The sequence below is a fragment of the Sorex araneus genome, chromosome 6, assembly GCF_027595985.1.
Source record: "Sorex araneus isolate mSorAra2 chromosome 6, mSorAra2.pri, whole genome shotgun sequence".
NCBI classification, from domain to species: Eukaryota; Metazoa; Chordata; class Mammalia; order Eulipotyphla; family Soricidae; genus Sorex; species Sorex araneus.
Window position 1 is genome coordinate 132,755,014 of NC_073307.1, and position 25,059 is coordinate 132,780,072.

The 25,059-nt window shown below is 36.4% G+C and overlaps 1 protein-coding gene across 1 annotated transcript in view; it reads right to left on the reverse strand.

Moving 5' to 3' along the window:
• Positions 1–1,381: 1,381 nt before the first annotated feature.
• The window catches only part of DCDC1 (doublecortin domain containing 1), a 440,548-nt gene continuing 416,870 nt past the window's right edge, over positions 1,382–25,059 (reverse strand). Inside the window, exons 35-38 of the mRNA XM_055142558.1 lie at positions 20,281–20,417; positions 18,864–19,043; positions 5,923–6,073; positions 1,382–1,795 (exon numbers count right to left, since the gene is read on the reverse strand). Coding sequence (XP_054998533.1) covers positions 1,668–1,795; positions 5,923–6,073; positions 18,864–19,043; positions 20,281–20,417 — 596 coding nt within the window. The 3' untranslated portion in view covers positions 1,382–1,667. The remainder of the gene's footprint in view (positions 1,796–5,922; positions 6,074–18,863; positions 19,044–20,280; positions 20,418–25,059) is intronic.

A 25,059-nucleotide genomic window follows, 5' to 3' on the forward strand; every position in this document is an offset into this window, starting at 1 on the left:
CCTTGTGTGATATTACCAATTTTCGCTTCAGGCGTATTCACATGCAACATTGAAGACTTCACAAGAATTTGCACATTTGATCCAGGGTGAAATTATGCCATTTTCATAGCAAATCAACTTTTCCTTGGCAGCAAAATGATAGGTATTTTGGCACCCAGAGAAACGCCTTTGTTTTCAAGGAATTTTGAGGAGACCGGGGGGAGGAACAGAAAGGAGAAAAAAGAAAAGTCCTGTGTTTATGGGGATTACGATCTACTCATTCTAAGAGGCCCAGCAGGTAAGAACAGTGTTGATCCACATTCTAGCTGCGAGCAAGTCTCTTAACCTCTGCTTCAACTCTCTCACTAAAGAAAAAAAAAAGAAAGAAAAGAAAAATGGGGGTTAACATGTGATTTTTTTTCCTCTCCATGTCACAAAGCTGTTCTGGAAAGCCTTCACTTCTCCAACATCTCACAACATGTAGAAAATGTCTGCAAAAGGGCACGTTGCTGTTGATGTACATGTGAAATTTCACCTCCATGTATTCTGTTTTTAGTGGTGTCAGAGGCAGCAGGAAGTTATTCCTGTAGCCTTACTGATTTGCAGACCAAGAGTAAATACTGGGCCTTTTGCAGCGATTACCAAGAGCCCCCTTCAGTGGGAATGATCTACTGCCTTCCTGCATTGCATTAAAGTGGAGGATTGTGGAGTGAGCCCAGCTGAGCCATTCTGTACACACCTAGCTAGCCAGGTTGCAATTTATATTCAGACAGAGTGTGAGGAGAGGCTTTCAGAGGAGAAGAGAGAAGAGCATTTCTCTGTAAATTTTCCATGTAGACAGCCAAACTCTGAGTTGTCACTACCAATGGGAAAAAAATGTTTTTTTTTTTCTCCTTCATTGCAGGAAGAAATTGACAGGTAAATTCTCTTCCTGTAGAACTGATACCTAAGATTGCTAAGGATCTCCCTCAAATTTTTAAAAAAATTTTCTTATATGTGTTTCTTTCAAATAATAGTGCATATAGCTTTTCTCTAAATTCTATATTGAGGATATAGTCTATGATTTTGGATTAATATGTGTGTTTTGCCAAGTCTTCTGGTTAGTATATGTTCAATTTTAGCATTTTTTTTCTTTGCCTCATAAAGAATATGCTGCTACTACTCACCAAACCAACAAGAAATTAGGGAAGAAAAGACCAATTCAAGTGGCATTTAATGTCATTTTATTTTTATTTTTTCAATCAATTAATATGGAATTTTAATATAGAGGTTTGGAAAATATCAATGAAACCAAAATACACACACACACATACACATCAATGCACACCACACACCAATTTGGATTAAATTTAGTGATAAAGTCAAAGATTCTATTTCATTACCAAATATTATATGTACTTATGCCTTGTACATTTTCAATTAAAATTAGTGTTTTTCTTTTCTTTAATTTTTCCTAGCAGAAAATTTACCTTTTAGCTCTATTTATTGACCTAACACCAACTTTGTTTGGTGTTGCTGTCTTTCCTATAATATATTTGAGACATTAAATGACACTCCATAAAGTAGAGGGTCACTTTGAAAAGAAACTACATAAAACTAAAAGGATGAATATCAGAGCATGTGTATGGATATTTACATATAGGCTATACCAGTGAGAGACAGCATGAAAATGATGCTTTTGATAGAAATTATTTACGTAGATGTACCAGAGACAGCAGCTTTGTGGATGGCAATGCCACAATTTCTGTGGCCTGCAGACCGTGCAGCCTTCTGATCCTGGAGAAATTCGCTCGAATTTCCACCAGTTGCTTTAACTCTGTGAAAAAAAATTACAAGTATATATATTTTTGTTCATATATAAATAGTATTTATAAATATTTACAAATTGTATATATTTGTATATAAATAAGACCTATGAATATATTTAAATATATTTTAAAGATAATTTAAAATCTGGTGGTAGCTGAGGTGGGGTAGGTTCAGAGGGAACATTCTAGTGGAGGGTGTTGGAACATCGTATGCATAAACCCCTATCATTAATAGTTTTGTAAGTCTAAATACAGTTAAAAAATTGATTAATTTTTAAAAAGAAAATATTTTAAAATATAGGATGACAAAAAACTCAAAGCTCTCTCAGAAATTCATGACTCTCATGCTGAACGCTCTCATTACACACTTGACCTACTTATCACATTAGATACGTGTTAACATTCTTTTAATTTCTACAGAATGTCAGCATCTATAGAGGGCTTTCTTCTAGGATTGCTATAGAGCCTGAATTGGAGGCTAACCTAGAACTGGGCTAACCACTGGACCCTCTGGAAAGATGGGAAACATAGAAGTGAAAGTAGTGTTCAAGTTGAACAAATTGTATGAAGTGCCATCTTCTATTCTTTAACTTTCCATTTTATCGGAGTTCTGTGGGAAAGAAACCATATGAGTGACACCCAATTTGTTTTTCCAGATAAGTTTCCTCCCATACTCACCCCTCCCCAGAAACTCAATGTGATTCTCTGATGACTAGCATTCATTGTTTGATGTTTTTATAGCACAAAATGCAATAGCCACAATCTGGGAGCAACCCAAGTGTCCAATAACAGAAGTCTGGGTAAAGAAATTATGGTGTATACACACACACACACACACACACACAATCACAAAGTATGTGATTTACTACCATGTAGATGAATTTACAGTTTCAAGCTGAGTGAAGTTAGCCAAAAGGAAAGGGACAGACATAGAAAAACTCCCTTATATGTGGAATACGAAGAGATATAGTAAGGAAATAACAAATGTCCCAAAGCAACAGAACCCAAGAACTCGTCTACAGAGCTTAGGAAGATAGGCATAGGATAGGGTGCGGGAAGGGAATTGGAACCACAATGAAGGAGAGAAGTGGACACCATGGTGGACGCTGTGATATTGGAAAATTGTACCCATAAAGCCTTACCAGTAATAGTATTTTTAAAAATAAATGTCCAAGGAGTAGAAAAAATTCTTTTGAGAGGAAAAATATGAACTGAATTAAAGATTATGAATTAAAAATTTTAATTCACAAAAATGATAAATGTAATAAAATTTTGAGGGAAAAACTAAAAATGGAATCATTAAGTACCCAATCTTTTTATTTCTTCTTTTATTTTAAAATCTTCTGAACACTTAAAATTTTACTATGTGATTACCTCTAACTAATCTATCTTAAAAACAATAAAATATTCACTTACAAAGTAAAATAAAATTTCTAAAGGACAACTAATTTAAACAAAATTTAAAAGGTGTCTGTCCAGATGGCAGGCTGGGGGTGAGGGAGTAGGAGAGGGAGCCTGGGGACTCTAGCTAAGAGAAGTTACCACTGGTGACAGGATCAGTGATGGGACACTGTATGTCTAAACCTCAACTATGAATAACGTGTACACCATGATACATTAATAAAATTAAATTCAGGGGCTATGAAAGCTCTGTATAAACAACTAACCTGCATCTTGTCTCTGTGGCACAAAAATACATTGAACCAACTGCTGTAAATTAAGCTTTTAAACCAGGAATTTTCATAAAAACAGTTAATCACAAGAAAAGGAAAAAGTATATCAGTAAATTAAAAAAAAAAAGCAACTAGGGGCCAGAGTGATTGCAGGTAGGGTGTTTGCCTTGCACATGGCCAACCAAGGTTCCATCCCTGGCATTTCATATGGTCCCCCAAGCAAAGCTAGAATAATTGCTCAGTGTAGAACCAGGAGTAAGCCCTAAGCATCAGCCAGATGTGACCCAAAAATCCCCCCACCAAAAAAGTTAACTAATTTAGACTTTGTTATCAATCAGATTTCTTATGATATCTACCACCATTGAAGAGAAATTAGATAGCAGGGAAAAACCACTGACCACAGCAAAGGTAAGATGGGAACTTTTAGGAAAAGAATCAACTTTCATATCATAGTGCTTACAAAACTGAAGACACAAAAACAAACTTCTGTCTACATAGCATCATTTAAGAGCCACAGGGTTTTGGGAGGAAAATGGTTGGGGGGGTAATACTCACATTTTCAATTTTCTCTCTTCCCAGCTTTTTATTGGTTAAAGAAATATGGGAAATAAAGAAACCTCATAGGGGAACACCAAATGCCCAAATGGCAATAAAAACGATGAGCAGGAAAACTGGTATTCAAGAAAGCTTGGCACTGGGGCAGGGGTGAGGGGGTAAGTTAGGGAAGGGAACACTAGGACAGTGGAGGAGGGAGAAAGTGCCTGCCACAGAGGCAGGCTAGGGGATGGGATGGAAACTGGTGACATTGGTGGAGAGGAGTTGTCACTGGTGAAGGGATTGATATTGGAACAGTATATGACTGAAACTCAGTCATAAATATGGTTATAACTTTGTAATTCACAGTGATACAATTGAAAAGAAAAGATTGGGCTTCTGAGAAGGTTGCTTATTTTCCTTTTGTGCTCTGAAGATCTATTGTCTCTGGTGCCTGAAGCGTACTTAGTTTTATTTATCATATAGGCCTAAGGAACAAAGTGAGGTCAGGATGGTGAGGTGTAGATAACAGGAAGCCATGACAAGAGTATGAAAAGTTAAGTATAAAACTAGTGAAGTTACTGGGAAAGTAGGTCATACTGTATCACTTGCTAGCTTTCTATTCAATTGTGCAAGTGGGTTCATATATTTATTGAAGACTTTTTCTGGGAAAGAACTCGAGGATTTCTCGTATAGACTATGAACATTGGCCATAAAGAAATCTTTAAGTTAATAGTACTAATGAAAAGAAGCATTGAGAGATAGTACAAAAGGTAAGACATTGCCTTACACATGTTTTACCCCTGATATCCCCTAATAGTGATCCCTGAGTACAGAGCCAGGAATAAGACCTTCAGAAAGTGGTCCAAAACCAAAAGCAAACATGTTTTGCATATGGATGGATTCAGTCTCAGTACCCCAAAGTGTCCCCTGATTCCCACCAAAGTGAAATGATCCCTGAGCAAAGAATCAGGTGTAAGCCCTGAGCACTGATGGATATGGCTTGAAAAACAAAGTTTTTACACATAGGATACACACATACATACATATATATATATATCTCCTATATATAAACAAAACTAATAAAAATTTCAAGGTTATTTGTAAGTATAGTAGTATTTTAGGGATCCCAGGTAATTTACTTCCTAATCTTTGAATTTCCTCTTAAGTGATAGCAATGATCTTTAGAGTTCCTTGAAAATTATATCTTTGTTAATACAAAACTACCTACAGAAAGAGGGTAGAAATTCATTCAGTTGCATAGAATAAAGGGCAAAGTTTGTCTAATAATATAGTTTTAGTATGCATAGCTATCATTTATGAAAGAAAAAGATCAAGTGACAGACAACAATCCTATATTTACTAATTACTGAAATAGAAACCTTACAAGATATATTATTGCATTAGTAAAACATTACATTTTAAGCAACTTGACAAGTTGGAGTTTAATTTTCACGTTCCTCAGGATTCCTAAGGGAACGCCTTTGAAAGAGGTCCTTCATAGTTGCAGCAGAGATGTCCCCTGGATAAGGCTCAAAACTAACAGAACTTTGTTGACAGTGAGGTTCTAGCACATTAATATATACGTTTAACTGTAAGATCAGGGGTAGAAGAAACCTATGGAAGAGGATAGTTATTTAAAAACATCATGATGGGATGTAAAATTCAGTACATAAACGTTTTAAGGAAAGATGAAACATTTTCATGTGAAAGGTACGGTGGTCAGGGTGGCTGACTTGCCTTCTGGACTGAATCCAGGTTCAATCTCTGGTACTTCATATGGTCTCACAAGCACTGCCAAGTGTCATCCCTGAGCACAAAACAATGTGGGCCCAAAAACAAACAGAAAAAGAACAAAGAGGAGCAAAGAAGGAAAAAGGTGGAACATTTAATTCTGCAAACAATTGAAAAGAAACTGTCACCCATACCTTTTTGTGTTATAAAGCCTTGCCCCTTAGATACACAGATGACCATGTCTCGTTCGATGTCATCCCACGACTGAATCAGGGCCCCATCTGGGGTGTACAGCGTTCTGGCTGGCTGGGACATTTTGAGACGAGAGGAGCAGTCATCTAGTAGCTGAAACACCAAGCGACATATTTGGAAGGTGGGATGTTACAACATAATGAAGTATTAAGGAACCGACTCCTTTAAGAGAAGTATTATCCCAATTTCAAAATTCATTTCTCATGTCATTAAAAAAGTATTAGAGACAAAAGAGCATAGAAACAATGACAATGCTGAATTTCAATGTTGCTCGTGGATTGTTCCTTATAGTTCTCTATTTTCGAGCCACTGTCATCCTGTTGCTCATTGATTGCTTGAGCAGGCACCAGTAACATTTCCATTTGTCCCTGTCACCTGCTTGGGTAGCCCAATAGCATCTGCTTGCTCCAGGAACATGAAGAGCACATTATTATTACTGTTTTTGGCATATCGAATACATCACAGGTAGCTTGCCAGGCTACCCTATTTTTGCATGGAGCAAGAAGTTTGTACAAAAACCCTGACTGGGCTTGATGAGTGTTTGGTTAGCTTTGACCTCTGTATGACCTTAGACATGAGGCAGCTTCCCTGTAAGAGACTTTTCAGTCATAAAATCAAAGTTTTATGTCAAGAACTTTCTGACTCTCTGATTCTAAAATTAGACTTTTATATTTTTAATTGGTAAATGTTAAAACTATATTGAGAAGCCTCCTTTGATTTTTTTCCTCAGTTTGCTTTGATATGTTCCTATTAGCACATAATTCAATGCAATATTTCAACAGTACTAAAAAGATTTGTCAACCTGCAGGTCACAAAACCTCTAGGAGGAAGACAGACATTTCAGATTCATTATAATGAGAATAAGACAAAAATAACAAAAGCAAACAGGAACAAGCCAAGCATTCTCTACATACCTATCTGAATGACTTTTACCTAGCATATATGCTAAACTATTCCCTACAAATGCTGGAGACAGTCCACATAAACAAATCAATAAAACTTCCATAGATCCACTCATGGGCTAGAACTCACAGCAATATAGCCTGACAGAAAGCAGAACTGACACATAATAATATTTTTTACCTGGAAAATAATCAATAAATAACAAATAAATAAATAAGTATGTAAATAAGTAAATTATTAAAAAGAAGCACGACAACAGACTAAGGAGAGACAGCAATTCAGAGAGAGCAGATACTCACTATTTTCAACCTGGGGTGAATGGATAGAATAAAATAATAATATAAATTATTTAAAAACATATTCCTTTCCGTCTAGTGGGATGGTCAAAAAGAGCAGTGGAAAAGTGGTCTGAGTTGTAACTCTATTCTTCTGTAAATAATAGTCAACAGCAATTTGACTGAGTAGAGTACAAACACATCAACTAGTTCTCTGAAGATTGAGGGGCAAGTTTTGACAAGTTGAAATTTAAGAGAATAAGAGAATTTGTATAATCCCAAAGTTGAATAAAATAAGACTTCCATAAAGACACACATAGAGAAATATATAGGAATAGAATATGACTGAAATGCAGGCAGAGATAATGATGATGGAGGTGATGCCAAAAACAGCAGCTAAAATTTATTGGCATATTCCTATATGCTGGGAACTTCGATAAAGGTTTCAAGGACAATTCAATTTCATTATATGGAAATTATGATTATCTTCCTTTTGTTGATGAGAAATGGAGAACAGAGATAATCCAAGGTCATACAGTAAGACAATAGGGTTCTCTTACTGAGCATAAGTTTCTCTTCTGGGGTTTCATTCAGGATGGGATAAACAGACAGCTGAATGAAAAAAGAAAATAAGTAAGAGACTAAATAGGAGAATTAAAATCTGCTCTAGCAGACAAAAAGCAGATTCAAAATTGTGAAAATCAGATCAGTGTTAGAGAGGACTAAATTATGAAAATCTCATAGCATACAGAAAAGGAACAAGAAAAAGTTTGTGAAAACACTCATCTGGAATGTTTAGACATCTGATACTCATCTATGTATTCGTGAAAAAAATCTGAATAAATTAAATTTAAATAATAATAAAAAATAAAACTTTTATGCTCCAAATAAAGACCTGTGTCTCTAGATCAAATAGCCCAAGCCAATATAAGCTCAGTCATTCAGAAATGAATAATACTGAAATATAACTAGGTATAAAATATGAATTTCAAACATGAGCAGAAATTCAATTATGCCTAGACTTATTTTATTGGGGAGCCTGGGGGTAGGAAGGAGCAAACCAAGAAGTGCTACAACAATGAATGCCAAAGAAAGTGGAGAGCAAAAAGATCTATACATTTTAAAGGTTTTTACATGGGAATTCAATGTTCAGCTAAGTTACTGTTGATGGTCACAGAATAAATAAGATATATTCATACATTTATAAGAATCCAAAACACCGCATACGTTTCAGATTATGAAGAAATAATGAAATTCTTAAAATTTACAAAAGTTATAAGATAAAATGGATCATTAAGCAGCAAGGCCACTAAACCGTGATTTAACTACTAGAAAAATGTTCATACAAATGAATGAAACATTTTAAAATAAGCCTTCTTAGAAGGAAAATTCCAAAATTTAAAATATCAACCAAAGCAAGGAAAAGAAAAACCAAAGTATTGTGATTTTCTAGTTATTCATGAAGAGAAGGATTATCTTTGTTGATAATATTTCCTTCAATAATGTAACTGATACAGTGACACATAAAATCAGAATAAGATAAGTCTTCTAAAGGAATAGGCAAAATCATTATATGAACTTAATTTCATTCTTGGAAGATTTATATGAGTCAAATAAGGAAATAATAACAAAAAGTACTTAATTAACTTGCATAATTAAGTTGCCAAGGACAAACTAAATTATGAGACATCAGTAGTTTTTAATTCACTGAAAATAGCTATTTAGAAGAGGGAAAAAATTAATCCCCAAAGCAAACCAACACCTAATTATGATTATTCTTAATTGTTAGGCACTTTTAAAATTTATAAAATTTTACAAACAGAAAAAATAAAGACATGTGTACAATGAATGCCACATCCTGGCTGCTAAATCTGAATACTGTAAAATCTGTCAAGTCTTATGGAACTAATTAGTCGTATAATATAATTATAGTCAAACCCCTGTAGAATTATTTTAGTGTATTGAATGTAATTTCAAATTTATCCATAAGAATTACAAAAATATTCAAATGAAAACGGCAAAAGTAAAACTTTTATCAAATATTAAAATATATGACAATTTTAAAATGCTGGGCATGTTAGTTAAACCAGAAACTAGCATACATAGAAGTTAGCTGATTACAGATCATTATTCCAACTCAATGGGGAGAACAAAAGAAAAAATAGGGATAAGGTAAAAATTTTAAGTCATCAAATAACATACATGGAATAATTTTGCTCAAATTTTGCACAGGAAAAAACTTGTTTGACAAAAAAGTCAAAGGAAAATATAAATCATAAAAATATTCTTATATTTTTAAAAGTAAAAATCAGGTGAGTATGTATGTAATATCAAAATGGTAAAAGGCCATGTGGTTATTAAAAGCAAAGAACTCACCAGGTACAGACAGAGCCCCTCCATACTGGGTGGGTCCCAGCAGCCTCCACACCGAACCTGCACAATATTAAGGGCCCATATCACAGCTCCTGAAGCTACAGATCTACTCAACAAATTACATGCTGCTTGCAGTTATTCTTCCTGTCATTCTGTGAGGACAGGCATAGAAGACAGAGAGTAATCTCCAGCTTAACCCTTCACCATCTTCCAGTGGATCTAACTACAAAGACTCACTCCAAGCACAGCAAGAGCACTAGCAAACCAATGAGGAAACATGTAGAAGCCACTTCACACAGTGACTTTCATGATACTATGATGAGTAACTTCAATGAGTGCAAATAAATGATAGCACAGGTAGTCAGCAAAGCATAAGAAATTATGGGACTAGAAATGAAAAAAATTACTCGTCAGAAAAGACAGAAGTGAAGAACATGGTGATATAAAAAAGTCAATATGATCTCCAAATAGCAAAATAACAGAAGCTGAGCAAACAATCAAGGAGCTCCAAGATGAGAAGGAGGAAATGGCAAGGAAAAGCAGAAGGTAGAAAATAGTCTGAAAATAAGTGAACAGCATACCAGAGAACTATGGGATGAACTCAAGAGTCACTGGAGTCCTTGAGGAACAGAATGGCAAATGTGATGGAGAAACAATGGGTAAAGAAATGATGGATAAGAAGTTCCCAGAATTCGGGGTTAAAGGCACTGGGATTCAAGAGACTTGAATGGTACCAGTGAAAACCGACCCAATTCAGAAAACTCCAAGACACACTGTATTCACATTGACAAAATCCAAAGATAGAATAGTGAGTGCAGCAAGATAAAAAAGGAACTTATATACCAAGTAAAGACCATAAGTTGCACAGCAGATCTATCAAATGAGAGTCCAAGAATATGAAGTATATTGTACAAAAACTCAATAAAATGAACAACTCATCAAGCATACTCTATTAAACTATATTATGATTCAGAGATATGAAGGGATTATACAAAGCTGCACAGACAGGCATAACTTATGGAATTCAAAGCCTTGAAACCAGTCTTGCAAGAAGTATAAAAAAAATCTCCTTTAAAAAAACAGAAGAAACTCCCCTCTATCATGTGATATTGAGTATGGCACCCACTAATGGTGCAAAGGTTAAAAATATATAACAATCATCACAAATTGACTTATTGAATTGTTTTTTGATAATTCTATTTGCACTCCTTTAATTTCATTGGACCAACTAATATAAAATAAATTTGTCATATGATTGCCAAAAACCAAACCATATGATTGCTATAAAACCAAGCTTCTGAAAGAGAGCAACACAGAGTCTCATGCCCCCGCGCCTGGCTGTTTTCACTGGGGTCCCTCTGAGGGGGCTGGTTGAGTTACCCTCCCCCTCCCCAGCAGAGCCCCAGCAGTTGAAAACTTCCAGAACCCAGCCACACCCATGCTCAAGGCCACTTTCCACACATTCCAAAGAGCCTCACACATGAAGAGGAACCCAGGTGTGTGGGACCGAGGGCTGAGATCTTCAAGGCTGCTCGGATCTGGACCGGGCCTCTTCCACCCAGATTTCCCATTTTCCAGTAGCTAGGCAGTCACACCCAGAAATTGGACCCCCCCGCCCCCCCGCCACTATAAAACCAAGCTCCTGGAAGGGCAACATCTGATAGCCTAGTTCTCCCTCTTAGAGAACCTGGCAAGCTACCAAGAGTTTACTGCCCTCACGGGGGAGAGCCTGGCAAGCTCCCCGTGGTGTATTCACATGCCAAATACAGTAACAAAGATGGGTCTCATTCCCCTGACCCTGAAGAGCCTCTAATGCAGCACCATTGGGAAGGACGAGTAAAGAGAGGCTGCTAAAATCTCAGGGCTAGGATGAATGGAGATGTTACTGGGCCCGCTTGAGCAAATCGATTATCAATGGAATGACAGTGATACAGTGATACAGTGATATGACTGCCAAGAGGGCAGGCTGGGAGTTGGGGGAGGGAATCTGGGGACATTAGTGAAAGGAAGGGGACATTGTTGCTAAGACTGGTGTTGGAAAGTTGTATGTCTGAAACAATTCTATTGTGAACATGTTTATAAATCATGGTGCCTCAATAAGCAGTCCTAAAAAAAAAAGAATTCATAAAGTATATTACCTTCTATGCATCAAAAAATGGGCACAAAGGAAAATTAGAAATTTGTCATAGTAAGTCTAATAAAATCGCTGATAGTAGTAGCCTTGTTATATTAAATAAAGAAAATCTTTCTTTTTCAATGTAAAAAGTATTTGCAATAAAATATTTCTGAAAAAAATTTATAGGTGACTAGTGAAAAACAAGATTCTTTTTATAGGTAGTTAAAGACATGTAAATTACAACATGGATGTATCACTTTTCTCCTGTCAAACATTCATATACATCTTCTAGATGACTGGGCTTAGAATTGCTGCTATCTTCACAGGTAGGTGGATGCAATATTTGGGGGTGCTCTACTTACTCCTAAACATACCTGACAAAAATCTGGCAATATCTACTAAAAGTTTCAAGATTATTTGCATAATTTAGCAATATTTCATAGAATTTGGGTGAAATCAGAAAATTAAATTAAGATCTCTCTATAAATATGTTCACTGGAACATGCTTTGTTATAGTAAAAAACATTTTAAATAATGTAAATAGCAAATTAAAAAATCATAAACTATGTGTCGATTTGCTAGATGATGATGATACTATATTATAATTAGAAAGCATTGACAATCAACCTAAGAAATCAGCATTTATAGCAATAGCAATTGACTCCTATGATAGACTTGTGAAATGTTACTAAATTTTCCATAATAAGCGTCACAGTTTAAGTTTCCTTGAATTGCCAAAACACATGCTATGACTGGATGGCTTAACAGAAATTTATTTCTCACAAATTTGGGAGATGAGGAAATCTAAGATGTAGTTGTCATTTGATTCAGTTTCGGGAGAAGCTTTTTCCTGGTTTGTAGATAGCTGTCTTCCTCCGTAACCTCACCTGGAAGAAAGACTCTCTCTTCCTCTCTTTGAGAGCACAAATCCCATTACATCAGGCCCCACCCTTACAGCCTCATTTAATCATTAATAGCCTCTTAAAAGGTCTATCTCCAAAATCAGCTAAGGGTTATTTGGGAGTCAAGGTTTCAACATCAGAGCCTGGGCAAGCATAGTTTCATGCATAGAGTTATTAATTTTTTTCTTCTCCAAGGCAGCCACAGATTATGATAGTTGACTCTCCATATGGGTTGAGAGCAGCAGTCCTAGAAATATACTAGGTAGGTCACTATCCACAAACACTAGGGCAGGGAGAAAGTCTTGAAGCTTCAAAAGATCTCAAGTAAAGGCAATCTATCTTCCCTTATCATTTAAATATCACTGTTATATAGAGGTTATGTTTATTCACGCATAATTAGAACTACAAACATTACTAAAAATAAACTAAAGAAAAATGATAATTACATATGCAGCTATTTAATCTGGTTTCCACAAATTCCTGGGAGGTATTTATTTTCATTTGGTTTTGCTTTTATTGAGGACCATACAAGAAGTGCTCAGGAGCTACTACCATCTCAGTCCTAGGGGGTCACTCCCAGCAGTTTTTGGGGGATCCCCTGATGCCAGAAATTTAACCCAATGATTGTCCATGCAAATCATTCACTTCAGCCCATTGAATACCTCCCCAGCCCTTAACGACATTCTTAAATTTTAGTTTTTCAAATGTATCAAAGCTACTCCAAGCATCTTCTTTAAAATGGGCATAATAAATTGTCTGCCATTTTTTCCAATCATCAAAACTCAAAGTAAAGGAACAATCCATGATGCACAATTCTTCACACTAAATGTATCTTTTGAGTTCATTTCCATAAAGCAAATATTCTTAGGATGGGGAACCTGGGTATCACGGGGCTATTTATATTTTCTGCAGGCATGGAGTACAAATCAAAAAGACCTGCTTCTCATTCTTCTAGCTTCCCCTCATGTGTACCGAGCTGTGCCTGAAATAGAACACATTGATTTTGATAGTCTGTAGATTCTGAGAAATGTTGCTGGGATGGGAGAAGACAAATGCTTTAGGACCATGGAAGGAGGAGCCCTGAGCGATCATAAATCAGAGAAAGCTGTTGGTTCTGAAGAACAAGTCACTAACACAGGAGAGGGAGTCTCCTTGGTGCACTGATGACAGATGAACCCACACCATTTGGAGATGAGAGTTGCTCCAGCAGTGTTCAAAGGATAGGTGGGAAGAACACGGTTAAATCATCCAGAGTATCTACTGCTGAAAGAGAAGTGGAGGATGAAACTGCATTCGACAGAATTTGAGTACCATCTGGGGGTTTCATTATAGAAAGCAGAAGTAAAGCACTTCGAATTGTGCTCTGTTCCTCCTTCTTGGAGTAAAAGTATCAGTCACCAAAACTCTGAGTTTCTTTGGAATTGGTGTCATGAGCCAGATTCCCCTTCAGCGAAACCTAAACCTTACTCTTCCTGTGATCTATTTGTTACACATATATGTGATAGTACATTCTTCAAAAGTGTTCTGTACAGCCTAATAGTCGGAAAGGATCCATGTCTAACTGATCGCAAAGATTCTCAGGCAAGTTTCTCAAATCAAAAACAGAGAGCAAAGAAAACACAAATTGGAAGATTGGAAGGACAATTTTAACTAGACAAAGGATGAAATGATGGGCAGGAAACTTTCCAGACATTCCCTGAGTACTTCATAGACACAAATGCTACATTAACCTCTGAGTAACCACTGTCACCATATCCTTTGCTTCATTTTCAGACATCAGGAATTCAAGAAAGTTAGTCTAAGATAGTGATAAAAACTGAACTGTGTCCCCCTCATTGGAGAAAGGCCTCATTATCAATGCAATAGCATGTGGGAAAATATTTGACCTTTTAGGAGGGACTTAGAATTAAATGAGCTCTTAAGCTGGGCTCTTATCCACACTGGGCTGTGGCCCTTATGAGAAATGGGCCCTGGAGCTCTTTCTCTACATCCATGCAAATAAAGGGCTATGTAAAGACTCATTGGGGTAAAAGACAGAAAAAAAAAGCTTTATTAGAAACCAGGGCTGGAGCAATAGCACAGCGGTTGAGCGTTCGCCTTTCACGTGGCTGACCTGAGTTCGATTCCTCTGCCCCTCTCGGAGAGTCCGGCAAGCTATGGAGAGTATGGGGCCTTCACGGCAGAGCCTGGCAAGCTACCCGTGCGTATTGGATATGCCAAAAACAGTAACAATAAGTCTCTCAATGAGAGATGTTACTGGTGCCCGCTCAAACGGGATTAGAAACCAAACTTTTGGCACCTTTTGGCTACTCAACCCACAGAATTGTGAGAAAATATCTGTCTTTTGCTAAAGCATTCCAGTCAGAGGTATTTTATTTCTGTATTTTGTTATTGCATCCTCCTAATCTGATACAGGAGATCTGTCCAACCCTTTCATACATATTCTCTCCAGCTGAACACTTTCTTTTTATATAGTTTATATACCATCGACTTATATGTTTAATAAACTATCACCCAATCATTTGGGTATGTGGTACCCTTTATACTTGCCAATTTTTATTTGGTCTACAGTGTTGACTTTGACTCACTTCTCAAGTTCCATCAGAAGTCCTGATGGAGCCCTGTATAGAGTCTTTCTCTTTCACTGCAGGTGGGCAAAATGTTCGTCTGAACCACTGAAATTCTTGCCTGCATGACTAATGTGACTTCATCATCACATGCTGTTAGGACTTCTCTTGAAGCAATGTTAGATTATTTAGCAAATACAGTGTTTTCTTACAAAGGCACTCTAAATCCTTATAGAAATATGGAATATATAGAAATAGCACACAAGAAGAAAGTATAACTTTATCAGGTCACCAATAACAGAACTATCCAATAAATATTTCTAACAGTAACATTCTTTGTCTTTTGCTATTTTTGGAGTGTGCATGTATAATTATGAGTCTGAACACCACATGCTTCATACTTTTTCCCCTTATTGTCATTACTTTCATAAAGTTGATTTTAATTGAGTCATAATATGGAATATATGCGCTATGAACTATAATTCATTTAACACTCTCTTAATGAACACGTAAATTCTTCCTAATCTACCTGTGATAATTAGCCCTGTTGTAAATGTTCTTACTAAACAGACTTTGCAAACATTCCTGAAAATATCTTTCAAATATCTTTTGCAAACTAAAAATATCCTTGAAGTTCCAGAAGTGCATTTTCTTATTCATAAACATAGTCTTCCCAGAAGTTGCACTGTTATCAACATGCATGTTCATTTCCTCATATACATTTGAGAGCCCCCAATCCTAACCACTAGACAGACCACCAGAGTGTGCTCCATATACCTTAGAAAATCTTGTGTCTACTTTCAAATGCTTTGCCAATTTGAAATATTAATTTACTAATACAACAGACTATGTGTTATTTTGTTCCTTCTTTTGGTACTACTATTGATGTCAACATGTTCCTTATACTGTAATTTAAAAATTGAAAAGTTCTTGCCATGTAATATAAGTTAGGATAGCACTTTTACAGCTTCAAGCATGTTGACTTGGGCACAAAATTCATAAAAATTTATCATGAAATGCTACTATAAATGCCTCAAATGAACTTAGAGTAAACTTAATCAAAAAGTTATACCTCTAGCTAGACACATACAATTTTTGTAAAAGCTATTCTGAGTCTGTTTTTCTATCTTTATCCTCTATCTCTTTTCTACTCTTTACTTATTTATCATTTCATAAATCTATTCATTTCATAAATCTATCAGTTCTAATTTCAGTGGCTAAGTGCATTTTAAGAGAGTAGCTAAAATATTAACTCTTTTATTTTATTTTTGTGGGGGGGTTGAAAACTCAGAAGTTCTCACACTGACTCTTGGATCTGTGCTCAGGAATCACTCTTAGAGAAGCTCAGGGAATCATGTCTAGTAGCAGGGATCAAATAGGCGGCTGCTGCGTACAAGACAAAAGCCTTAAACCCTATACCATTTTCCCGGCCCTGAACTCTATGATTTTTTTAGGATACTAGTAATGAAGAACTACTTCAGCATTTCTAGGAAGTTCCCTTTTGGGGGGGGGGGGAATAAAGGATTTTATTCTCTTTAAAAAAGCACTTGACACACAAGAACAAAAATAATATGTAAATTTGCAATTGTACCCTCACGGTGATTCATGAATAAAAAAAGTTAATGTATGAAAGTGACATTAAAAAAAAGGCACATCCAAAAACAGATGACTGGTTAAAGAAACTCTGGTACATCTACACAATGGAATACTATGTAGCTGTCAGAAAACATGAAGTCATGAAATTTGCTTATAAGTGGATCAACATGGAAAGTATCATGTTGAGTGAAATGAGTCAGAAAGAAAGAGACATAGAAAGATTGCACTCATATGTGGAAAATAAAATAGCTGAGAAGTACAAGTTTGCAATGATGCAATTTCTGGCAGATATTTCTCTGGACTTAGTTACTAAAATTTAAAATACAGAAATCCAAAACCGTGTGGCTGCTAGTGCGCCCACTCGACCTCATATCTCTTCATTCTCAGCAATGGAAAATATCAAATGCTTCCTTCTCAGCAGGTCTGACTTTAGGGGGGAGAAACTCCAAACAATAATAGTGAGTTTTGTGTTGAAATATTGAATGTAATCAAAGTAAAGTGAAATTAAAGTGAAATTTATCAGTTACACAGGCGGGGTGGGAGGCTGGGGATGTGCGGGGGGCGGGGTGGAGCTATACTGTGATTCTTGGTGGTGGAATATGTACACTGGTGAAGGAATGGGTGTTTGAGCATTGTATAACTGAGACTTAAACCTGAAAACTCTGTAACTTTCCACATGGTGATTCAATAAAAGAAAAAAAATAAAATAAAGGCACTTTCTTTCCCATATACTTGTATAAAGTTCTTTTACTCATATTTCTGATTTTAAATATAAATCGGCTACAGCTTTTCTTTTTTTTCAAAATACTGTATATTGGTTGTCAATTTCTGACAACTCTTTCTATAAGTCTCTCTCACAGAGAGAAGGACTCCTTCACACCACCAAACTGGACTTCTCTCAGGGGCAGAGTTCCTCCAAGGTGCCCTTGTTACTTTGGGTGGTTCTACCTACAGTCACCTCCCTCCCCCACAACCCTGCCCTTTCTATGAACTTCTATAGCTCAGAATATTGCACTCTTTTTTTCTTTTGCATTTCCTTCCACCCCACAACTGTCATCTCATCTTTGTGTGACTTCCTCTTATCCCAACAAAAATTTATGAAAATGTTTCACAAAGTACAAAAGCCAAATGACATCATTACAACCAATGATTTAAAAATATAGCAGCCACATCTATTTATTATAAGTCAAAAGTTTCCATTTAAACACTAAGACAAAATATATCATTACATCCTTCTTGTCAATAATAAATTAAATGCCACTCATCTTTTACTCAGTATTTTAATTTTGCAAAGTAGAGGGCTTGCTTTAGTTCTAGGGCACTGTATTATAAAAATTTTTCTCTAATGTAGGCTATTGATTTCCCTACAGAGATCATCAGCTAGAAAATAATTTCTGATGGGAGTAAATTTTTTTTTCTGTGAACCAGGTTTAAATACAAGAGGAAAACTGATACACAAAACTGAGTTTGGGAAAGAGGGGGTGACAGGAAGGGGCTTTGAGCTCCTTGGGGGAGGGAGGAGGACACACTGGTGATGGGTGATGGTGCAGGTTTGGAATTATGTACACAGCAAAACATCACTAGCAATGTTGTAAATTATAAAACCTCAATAAATAAAAAGTTAAAAAATAAAATATAACAAGGTTATTCAGAGAGAGAGAGAGAGAGAGAGAGAGAGAGAGAGAAGAGTAGTCAAGCGAGATGTCTTGCATGTAACCAACCCCAGTTCAATCCCTGGAACTATGTGGTACCTGGAAAAATCCCAGGAGGCAGTCTCCTGAGCCTCCTGAGTATAACTTGAAGACCTGAGATATAAAATAAAATTAATTAGAATAGGCAAATTGTATTTAAGTCTATAGATTTTACTCTATTTAGGTACAGAGAGTTCGTCATTCTATGCTAGCCTAGCATCAAATTGTATTAACACATGTCAGACAGTGCTGGCCTTCACATTTTCACACATGGAAGCTCATTTCACCACCCTATCAACCATGTGAGGAAAGTATTGTTCCCCTTTTACAGATGAGAAAATGTGGTATAGAGAAGTAAAATGCAGTGTTTTTTACTGCATCCCAGCTAACACTCTAGAAAATGTCAGCGGTGGGATGGGAAACCAGGCCTACGAAACAATCTCCTTTCAATAAGACATACCTCTGAAAGAGTTCTGCCACAGGCATAAGTGCCATCTTCAGGTCTGCCTCCATTTAGATAAACCCAAACACGTTTGCTGTTGGGTTGCTTATAGAGCTTGTTCTGCTTGAACGTGACACTCTTAGCTGCAACTGGAAAATTTCTCTTGGACTGCATTTCTTGGACTTCAGAGAGGTGTGCCTGTTAAGAAAAATCCATATATTTCCATGCTCAGAAAATTATTGGCTCTGTGTACGTGTCTTTTGATAAAAGAGAATTATCTTAATAATTGCTAATTAAGTAAAAAAAATTTAGGAAGTGCACGACCCTTTCCTATGACTGTTTTTTCATAAATATTCCTTCAACAAATTATTAAAGGCAATGATGATTGTTAAATAACAATGAGGCACTTGGTTTGTCAAAGCACCTTATATAATTTGTAATTTAGAGACCTGAACGGAGACATGTTTCTGGAGTTTTGCATGGTGTTTCTCCTACTGAGCCATTTCTCTGTATCTAACAAATGAGATTTTGATTAGAATCACAACATCATTTCCTTTTCCTGAGAAATGCTTAAGGGAGTGTGCATGACTGTGCATGACTGTTGTTTAAGTCTTTACTTGCTGTCTTTTAAAAAGCAGTCACCCTTATACTTTGCCAGATTCCTGCCAGGCAGCTTTTCATCTGACTTCAAGCATGTCCTAGTTCAATGCTTTGCATTCATTCCCCGGTCAGTGATTTATCCTTCTTAGCTTGGCAAAAAGTCATATTTCAAGCAATGTCAATCTTTTTATTCTAGCAACCTTGACTTAGGCACATGCCTAAGATTTAGATGGAACACATTTCATGATTTTTAGAAACTTTATTAAATAAGAACATATCATCTTGATGGAAAACTTCACCAAGCAAAAAAGTTTCCTCATGTCTGTATCCCCAATCCTCTCTCAATAGCTGACCTTTTTCTTCTTGACTTTTTTTTTAAATGTCTGGCAATCCTGACAGATTAACCAATTGGACTGAAAACGCTTTTTGAATCCTCACTTCTGAATGTCTCTGCTGCAATTAGTATTTTGCTCCTTGCTCTTTTTACATATAGAGACATACCCTTAGGAGTGATGAGCGATGAAGCCATAAGGCTTGACTTGACTACACTTATTATAATTACCTTTGTACATATCCACTGGGCCTTTTTCTCTTCTTTGCTAAGGTCATAATTTCTGGTTTCCATTCAAACAAAACAGACTCTCCTAGGCGCTGGCTGTCTTTTAGATAGCTACTGTCCAAATGCCAACTCAGTACTTGGCGTATGCTTATGTGATCATAACTGACCAGATGCTGAGGATATATATTAATAACATAACTTAAAAAACCCAATACTGTCATTTTAAAAGCTAATTAAAGAGGCAGTCTGTAATGTGTGGATTTTTAAAGAGCATACCTCTGTGTGTCTTATACATTCCAGGAGTTTAATTTCCTCTGGAGTCTGCTCGGTCCAGCCTCCTTCCACCACCACTGGCTGCACAGGGCTTTTGTTGGGGACCATGGTGGCCGGCTGGCATGCTGCTACTCGCCGCCCTAGGGAAAGAAGTCTCTGGAAATGTTGTTTCTGATGATGGACTTTGAGGTTTCAAATAAATTGGTTTGGCTCTCTATGCATAAATCATCGCACTTGGGAGCATAGGCTAAAATACTAAATATATCATAAAAGCAAAGATGCCTAAGGTAATAATATTTAACAATGCCTCTTCATATGGGAGCTTGAGGCTTGAAATAACCAGAATATGCATACTCACTGTACAGATGGAAAAGAAAGATAACATGCTGACTTCCACACTGGCCCCAGCCTATCATCTGTGATATGGTTCAGTGGTAATTTAGTCAAATAGAATCCCTGACCTATATAGCCCATCATCTCTCCCAGTCATGGAACATATGTTTTGTTCTCTTCATTAATAATAAGTCTTTCCCCCACAATTAGCTTAGCAGCCTCGGGATTAAGTATTTCTAAAATAATATTAACCCAAGAGACAGGCGCCCTTTTTTCTATCTAATAATACCCCGTGAGCATGATTAGTTTCTGACACCTATGCTCTGCCCTCTAGGTTGTTAAGAAACAGTGGTAAGAAAAATATTTATTGGAATACTGTACTCTAAAGAATTACAAGCATAATAGAATAATTGTGGCTATTCAAATTTTCTCACACTACACCACTTAAAGTTGTTATTTAAAAAAACAGGTGTAAAAGTCATGAAATTGTTTTCTTTTCCCACATTGACAATATACTCGGTATAGAATCTCATACTGATCTTGGAATTTCTTAAGTAAATGTGTTGCTTCCTCTCTTGATATTCCTTCCAGAAATCTATCCTGAGCACCAGATAAGGGTCAAGAATTGTGCTCGGAGAACGTCCAGATTCCTCACCAGACTGTCTTCACCAGGGCCACTCAGAGGGGTGTGGGTTGAGTTTCCCTCCCTATCCAAGCAGCACCCTGGTAGCTGAAAACTGCCAGAACCCAACCGCAGCCATGCTCAAGACCATCGTCCACAGAACAATGAGCCTCACCCATGACAGAACCTGAAGAAAAACCCAGGTATGTGGGACCCGTGACTGAAATCTCCAAGCCTGCTTGGATCGGGACTGGGCTTCCTCCCCCCCCAGCTCCCTGTTTTTTCAGTAGCTTGGCAGCCACACCCACAAACTGCTGCTGGCGCCATGTAATCTCATCAATATCCAGAGACTCTGAAATAAAGCTTCAGAAAGGGGGGGGCAGAGCAGGGAAGGGAGAGGAGGAAGAATTGTGGTTGGTGATGCAAGTAGAAACATGTTCAAGATCAAGTCCTTGCCTCAAGTTTAGTAAGGAATACAGATGTCAGCTGATTACACCAATACTTGATTGCAACCCTGGACTTCCCAGGTCAGGTACCAATAGCATGTAAGAGAGGTTGCCAACCTACTCTAAGATGTTAGAGAAGGCTTATTTGGGAAAGCTATATCTAGGTGGGTAAAATAATAAAATCACAACATGAAGTTGAATCCGAATTCTATTGCTGAGGACTTGTGAAGATTTATATACTATATTGTAAAAATATTTTTGAAAATAATGTAGAACTTTCTGTGGCTTCTTAATGTGAAGGTTAACATACTATGATTATAAACTTTTCTAAAAAAGAATGTAGAACTTGTGGCTTAATCATTTTTTTTTGCTTTTGTACCTCAAGTTTCTGGAAATAAATCCAGCATAAAAATAAGTAGTAGCAATTACTTTTCAGGGGAATCAGAATTCTATCTACTCAATAAGCATTCACGTGAAATTTATGATGGGGTTTTAAACATAACAGAATCAACTGACTGAGTCAAAATGCCATTAAGTAACTTGTTATGAATAAATCCAGAGCAGTATTAAAAAATCATAACATAAAAGTTGTTGAATAAACTTTTTAGTCAATTCTATCCAAAAAAGTACAAACAGAATTAATGTATGACACATAAATTCTTATGGGTAATATTTCAATAATATTTTATTTAGAATGCATTTAGAACACTAAATTATCACTAAACTAAAGGGAGTTCAGCAATAGTTTATTATTTATAGTATTGAGAGTCAGCAATAAAACATAAGAAAGAGGAAAAAGTCATGCATTATTTGGCTCTATAAATTTTCTTCTAATGGTCTAGACAAAATGAATGCAAATTGAATTATAATTTTCATAAAAAGACACAATATTCATAACAAAGTATTTAGTTTGGGGGAAGGACTTTATAATAATTATTTATATCTAAGAGAATAATAGACCGATAGTGCAGCAGGTATGGCATTCACCTTGCACGAGGCCAACCCAGGTTCGATTCCTCAGCCCCTCTCGGAAAGCTGGGCAATCTATCGAGAGTATCTTGTCTGCATGGCAGAGCCTGGCAAGCTACCCGTGGCGTATTCAATATGCCAAAAACAGTAACAACAAGTCTCACAATCGAGACATTACTGGTGCCACTTGAGCAAATCGATGAGAGAATAACAAGTTGAAATGAAGTAAAATATATGAATACTGTATTTCCTATTTTCTAGTACTTTTTCATAGATTTTTTTTCACATGGATCATGGGATAAATTTAGAACATGTGAGAGTGATGCTGTGTTTTACAATTCAGATCTCACCTGGACGTCTTCTTATACTCTCCTTTCTAAGGGACCAACCCATGGCATACCTTCATCTGCTCCTAGGAGGATAAGTACACCTCCCTTTGGATTTCAGTTTACAGACCCACTTAATTCTCATGCATTGTTTGTGGTTTTTTTTTTTTTGGAGGGCAGGGGGCACACTCAGTGATGTTCAAGGCTTACTCATAGCTCTGCACTCAGGAATTATTCCTGGAGGTGCTTGTGGAACCATATGATATGCTGGGGATGGAGCCCTGCTTGGCCAGGTGCGATGCAAACTCTACCCAATGTACTATCTATCCAGCCCCCCCCTGCCAAATTATATAAATGCTCCAACATTATAGTTATAGATAACATGGTGCTACTTTGGCCTGGTCTGATATTCTTTAATTTTATTCATCAGTTTTTTAGAGCCTAAATAGGAAAACGAGCTGCATTTTCAGAAGTCTTACATTAATATTTATTGAGTACTTATATGCTAAGTCTGTAGAAAATATTCGACACTGCTACCTAATCATAAAAATTCACATTATGATTAATATTAGCAATAATAATGCCAACAAATTAAATGCAAAATTAACTTAGCCGAGTATTTTGTGCATAGTATATGCTACATAAACATTTGTTGCACTTACCAATAGCTATAATAATTAAAAATAATTACTCCAGTAATTGCATATACCCACCCTTACAGTCAAACAAGGACTTCAATGAACTTATCCTTATAAGTCCAACAACTAGAAAAGGTCTTCCTTAGAATTTTATAAGCAGATATTTTATGTGCATATTTTATACTCCTTTTATACTCTTTTTATAAGTATATATTAATTCATACTTATAGCAAAAAGAATTTCAGTTTGTCTACAGAACAAAGTTTTATCAAAGCACTAAATTTTAAGAAATGAGTTCAATGCACCTGTCTGATCAAATAAGAGTGTTTTCAACATAGATACTAGTAAGTATAGACAGTTGAACTTTAAATAATTTTTAAACACTTAACTAAATAAAAGTAGAAGGCATGTTATAAAATCTAAATTTAGGAAAACTCTATACAGGAAGTACTGTTTTAAGTAGTTGCTCTCTATTGATTTAACTTGATACAGTAACAGAACTTAGAAAAATCACTAGAGATAAATGGTTGAAACTCTATTCATTCTACAATTAAAATATTCTACAACAACTCTGTCACTGTCATCTCACTGCTCATCGACTTGTTCAAGCGGGCACCAGTAACATCTCTCATTGTGAGACTTATTGTTACTGTTTTTGGCATATCCAATACTCTCGGTAGCTTGCTGGGCTCTCCGAGAGGGGCGGAGGAATCGAACACGGGTCGGGACGCATGAACGGTGATACCGGTGATACCCTACCGCTGTGCTATCACTCATGGAAGAAAAAAGAAGGTTACAGAATTTATTATGTAACATGAGATAGATGATCACATATCACTTTAATGGGCAGTAATTAAAATATGTGAAGAGAAAACTAGTAGATGAGAATTTCCAGGTGTGATAAACTACATTATCTTTTACTTGAAATGTTAAGGAAGGAATTTAGGAAGAAATAACAAATTTTTTAAAGTGTAGAATAAAAAGGAGCAATCTAAGAATGCAGGAGAGAGAAGTGCTTGAGGCAGAAATAACTGAATCATGTCAAAGATTCAGAGTGAAGAACGTGTTAGTATGTCTAGGGGAAAAAGAAAGTCCAAGTCAGTAGAATGAAGTGGAATAAAAAAAAAAAGCTTACAAAGAACCAAATCATAAGGGCCACAGAAGTTTCAACCTTGGGCCAAGAGATCCTTCAGGGTTAAGGTGCTTGCTTTGCTTTTTGCCTTACCTTATTTAATTCCTTGGTGCCACAAACAAAAGAAGAGAGAGGGAATGGGAGAGAAAGAGAGGAAAAGAAACAGAAAAGAGAGAAAAAGGAAAAGAGAATGGGACAAAGGGAAAAGGAAGAAAGATGGAAACAGAGAAATTCTGCCACATGACATTATGATCTATGACTTGAGTAGCCATTTTTAAATACTGATATATATCAGCACCAATCTGGGAATAGCCCC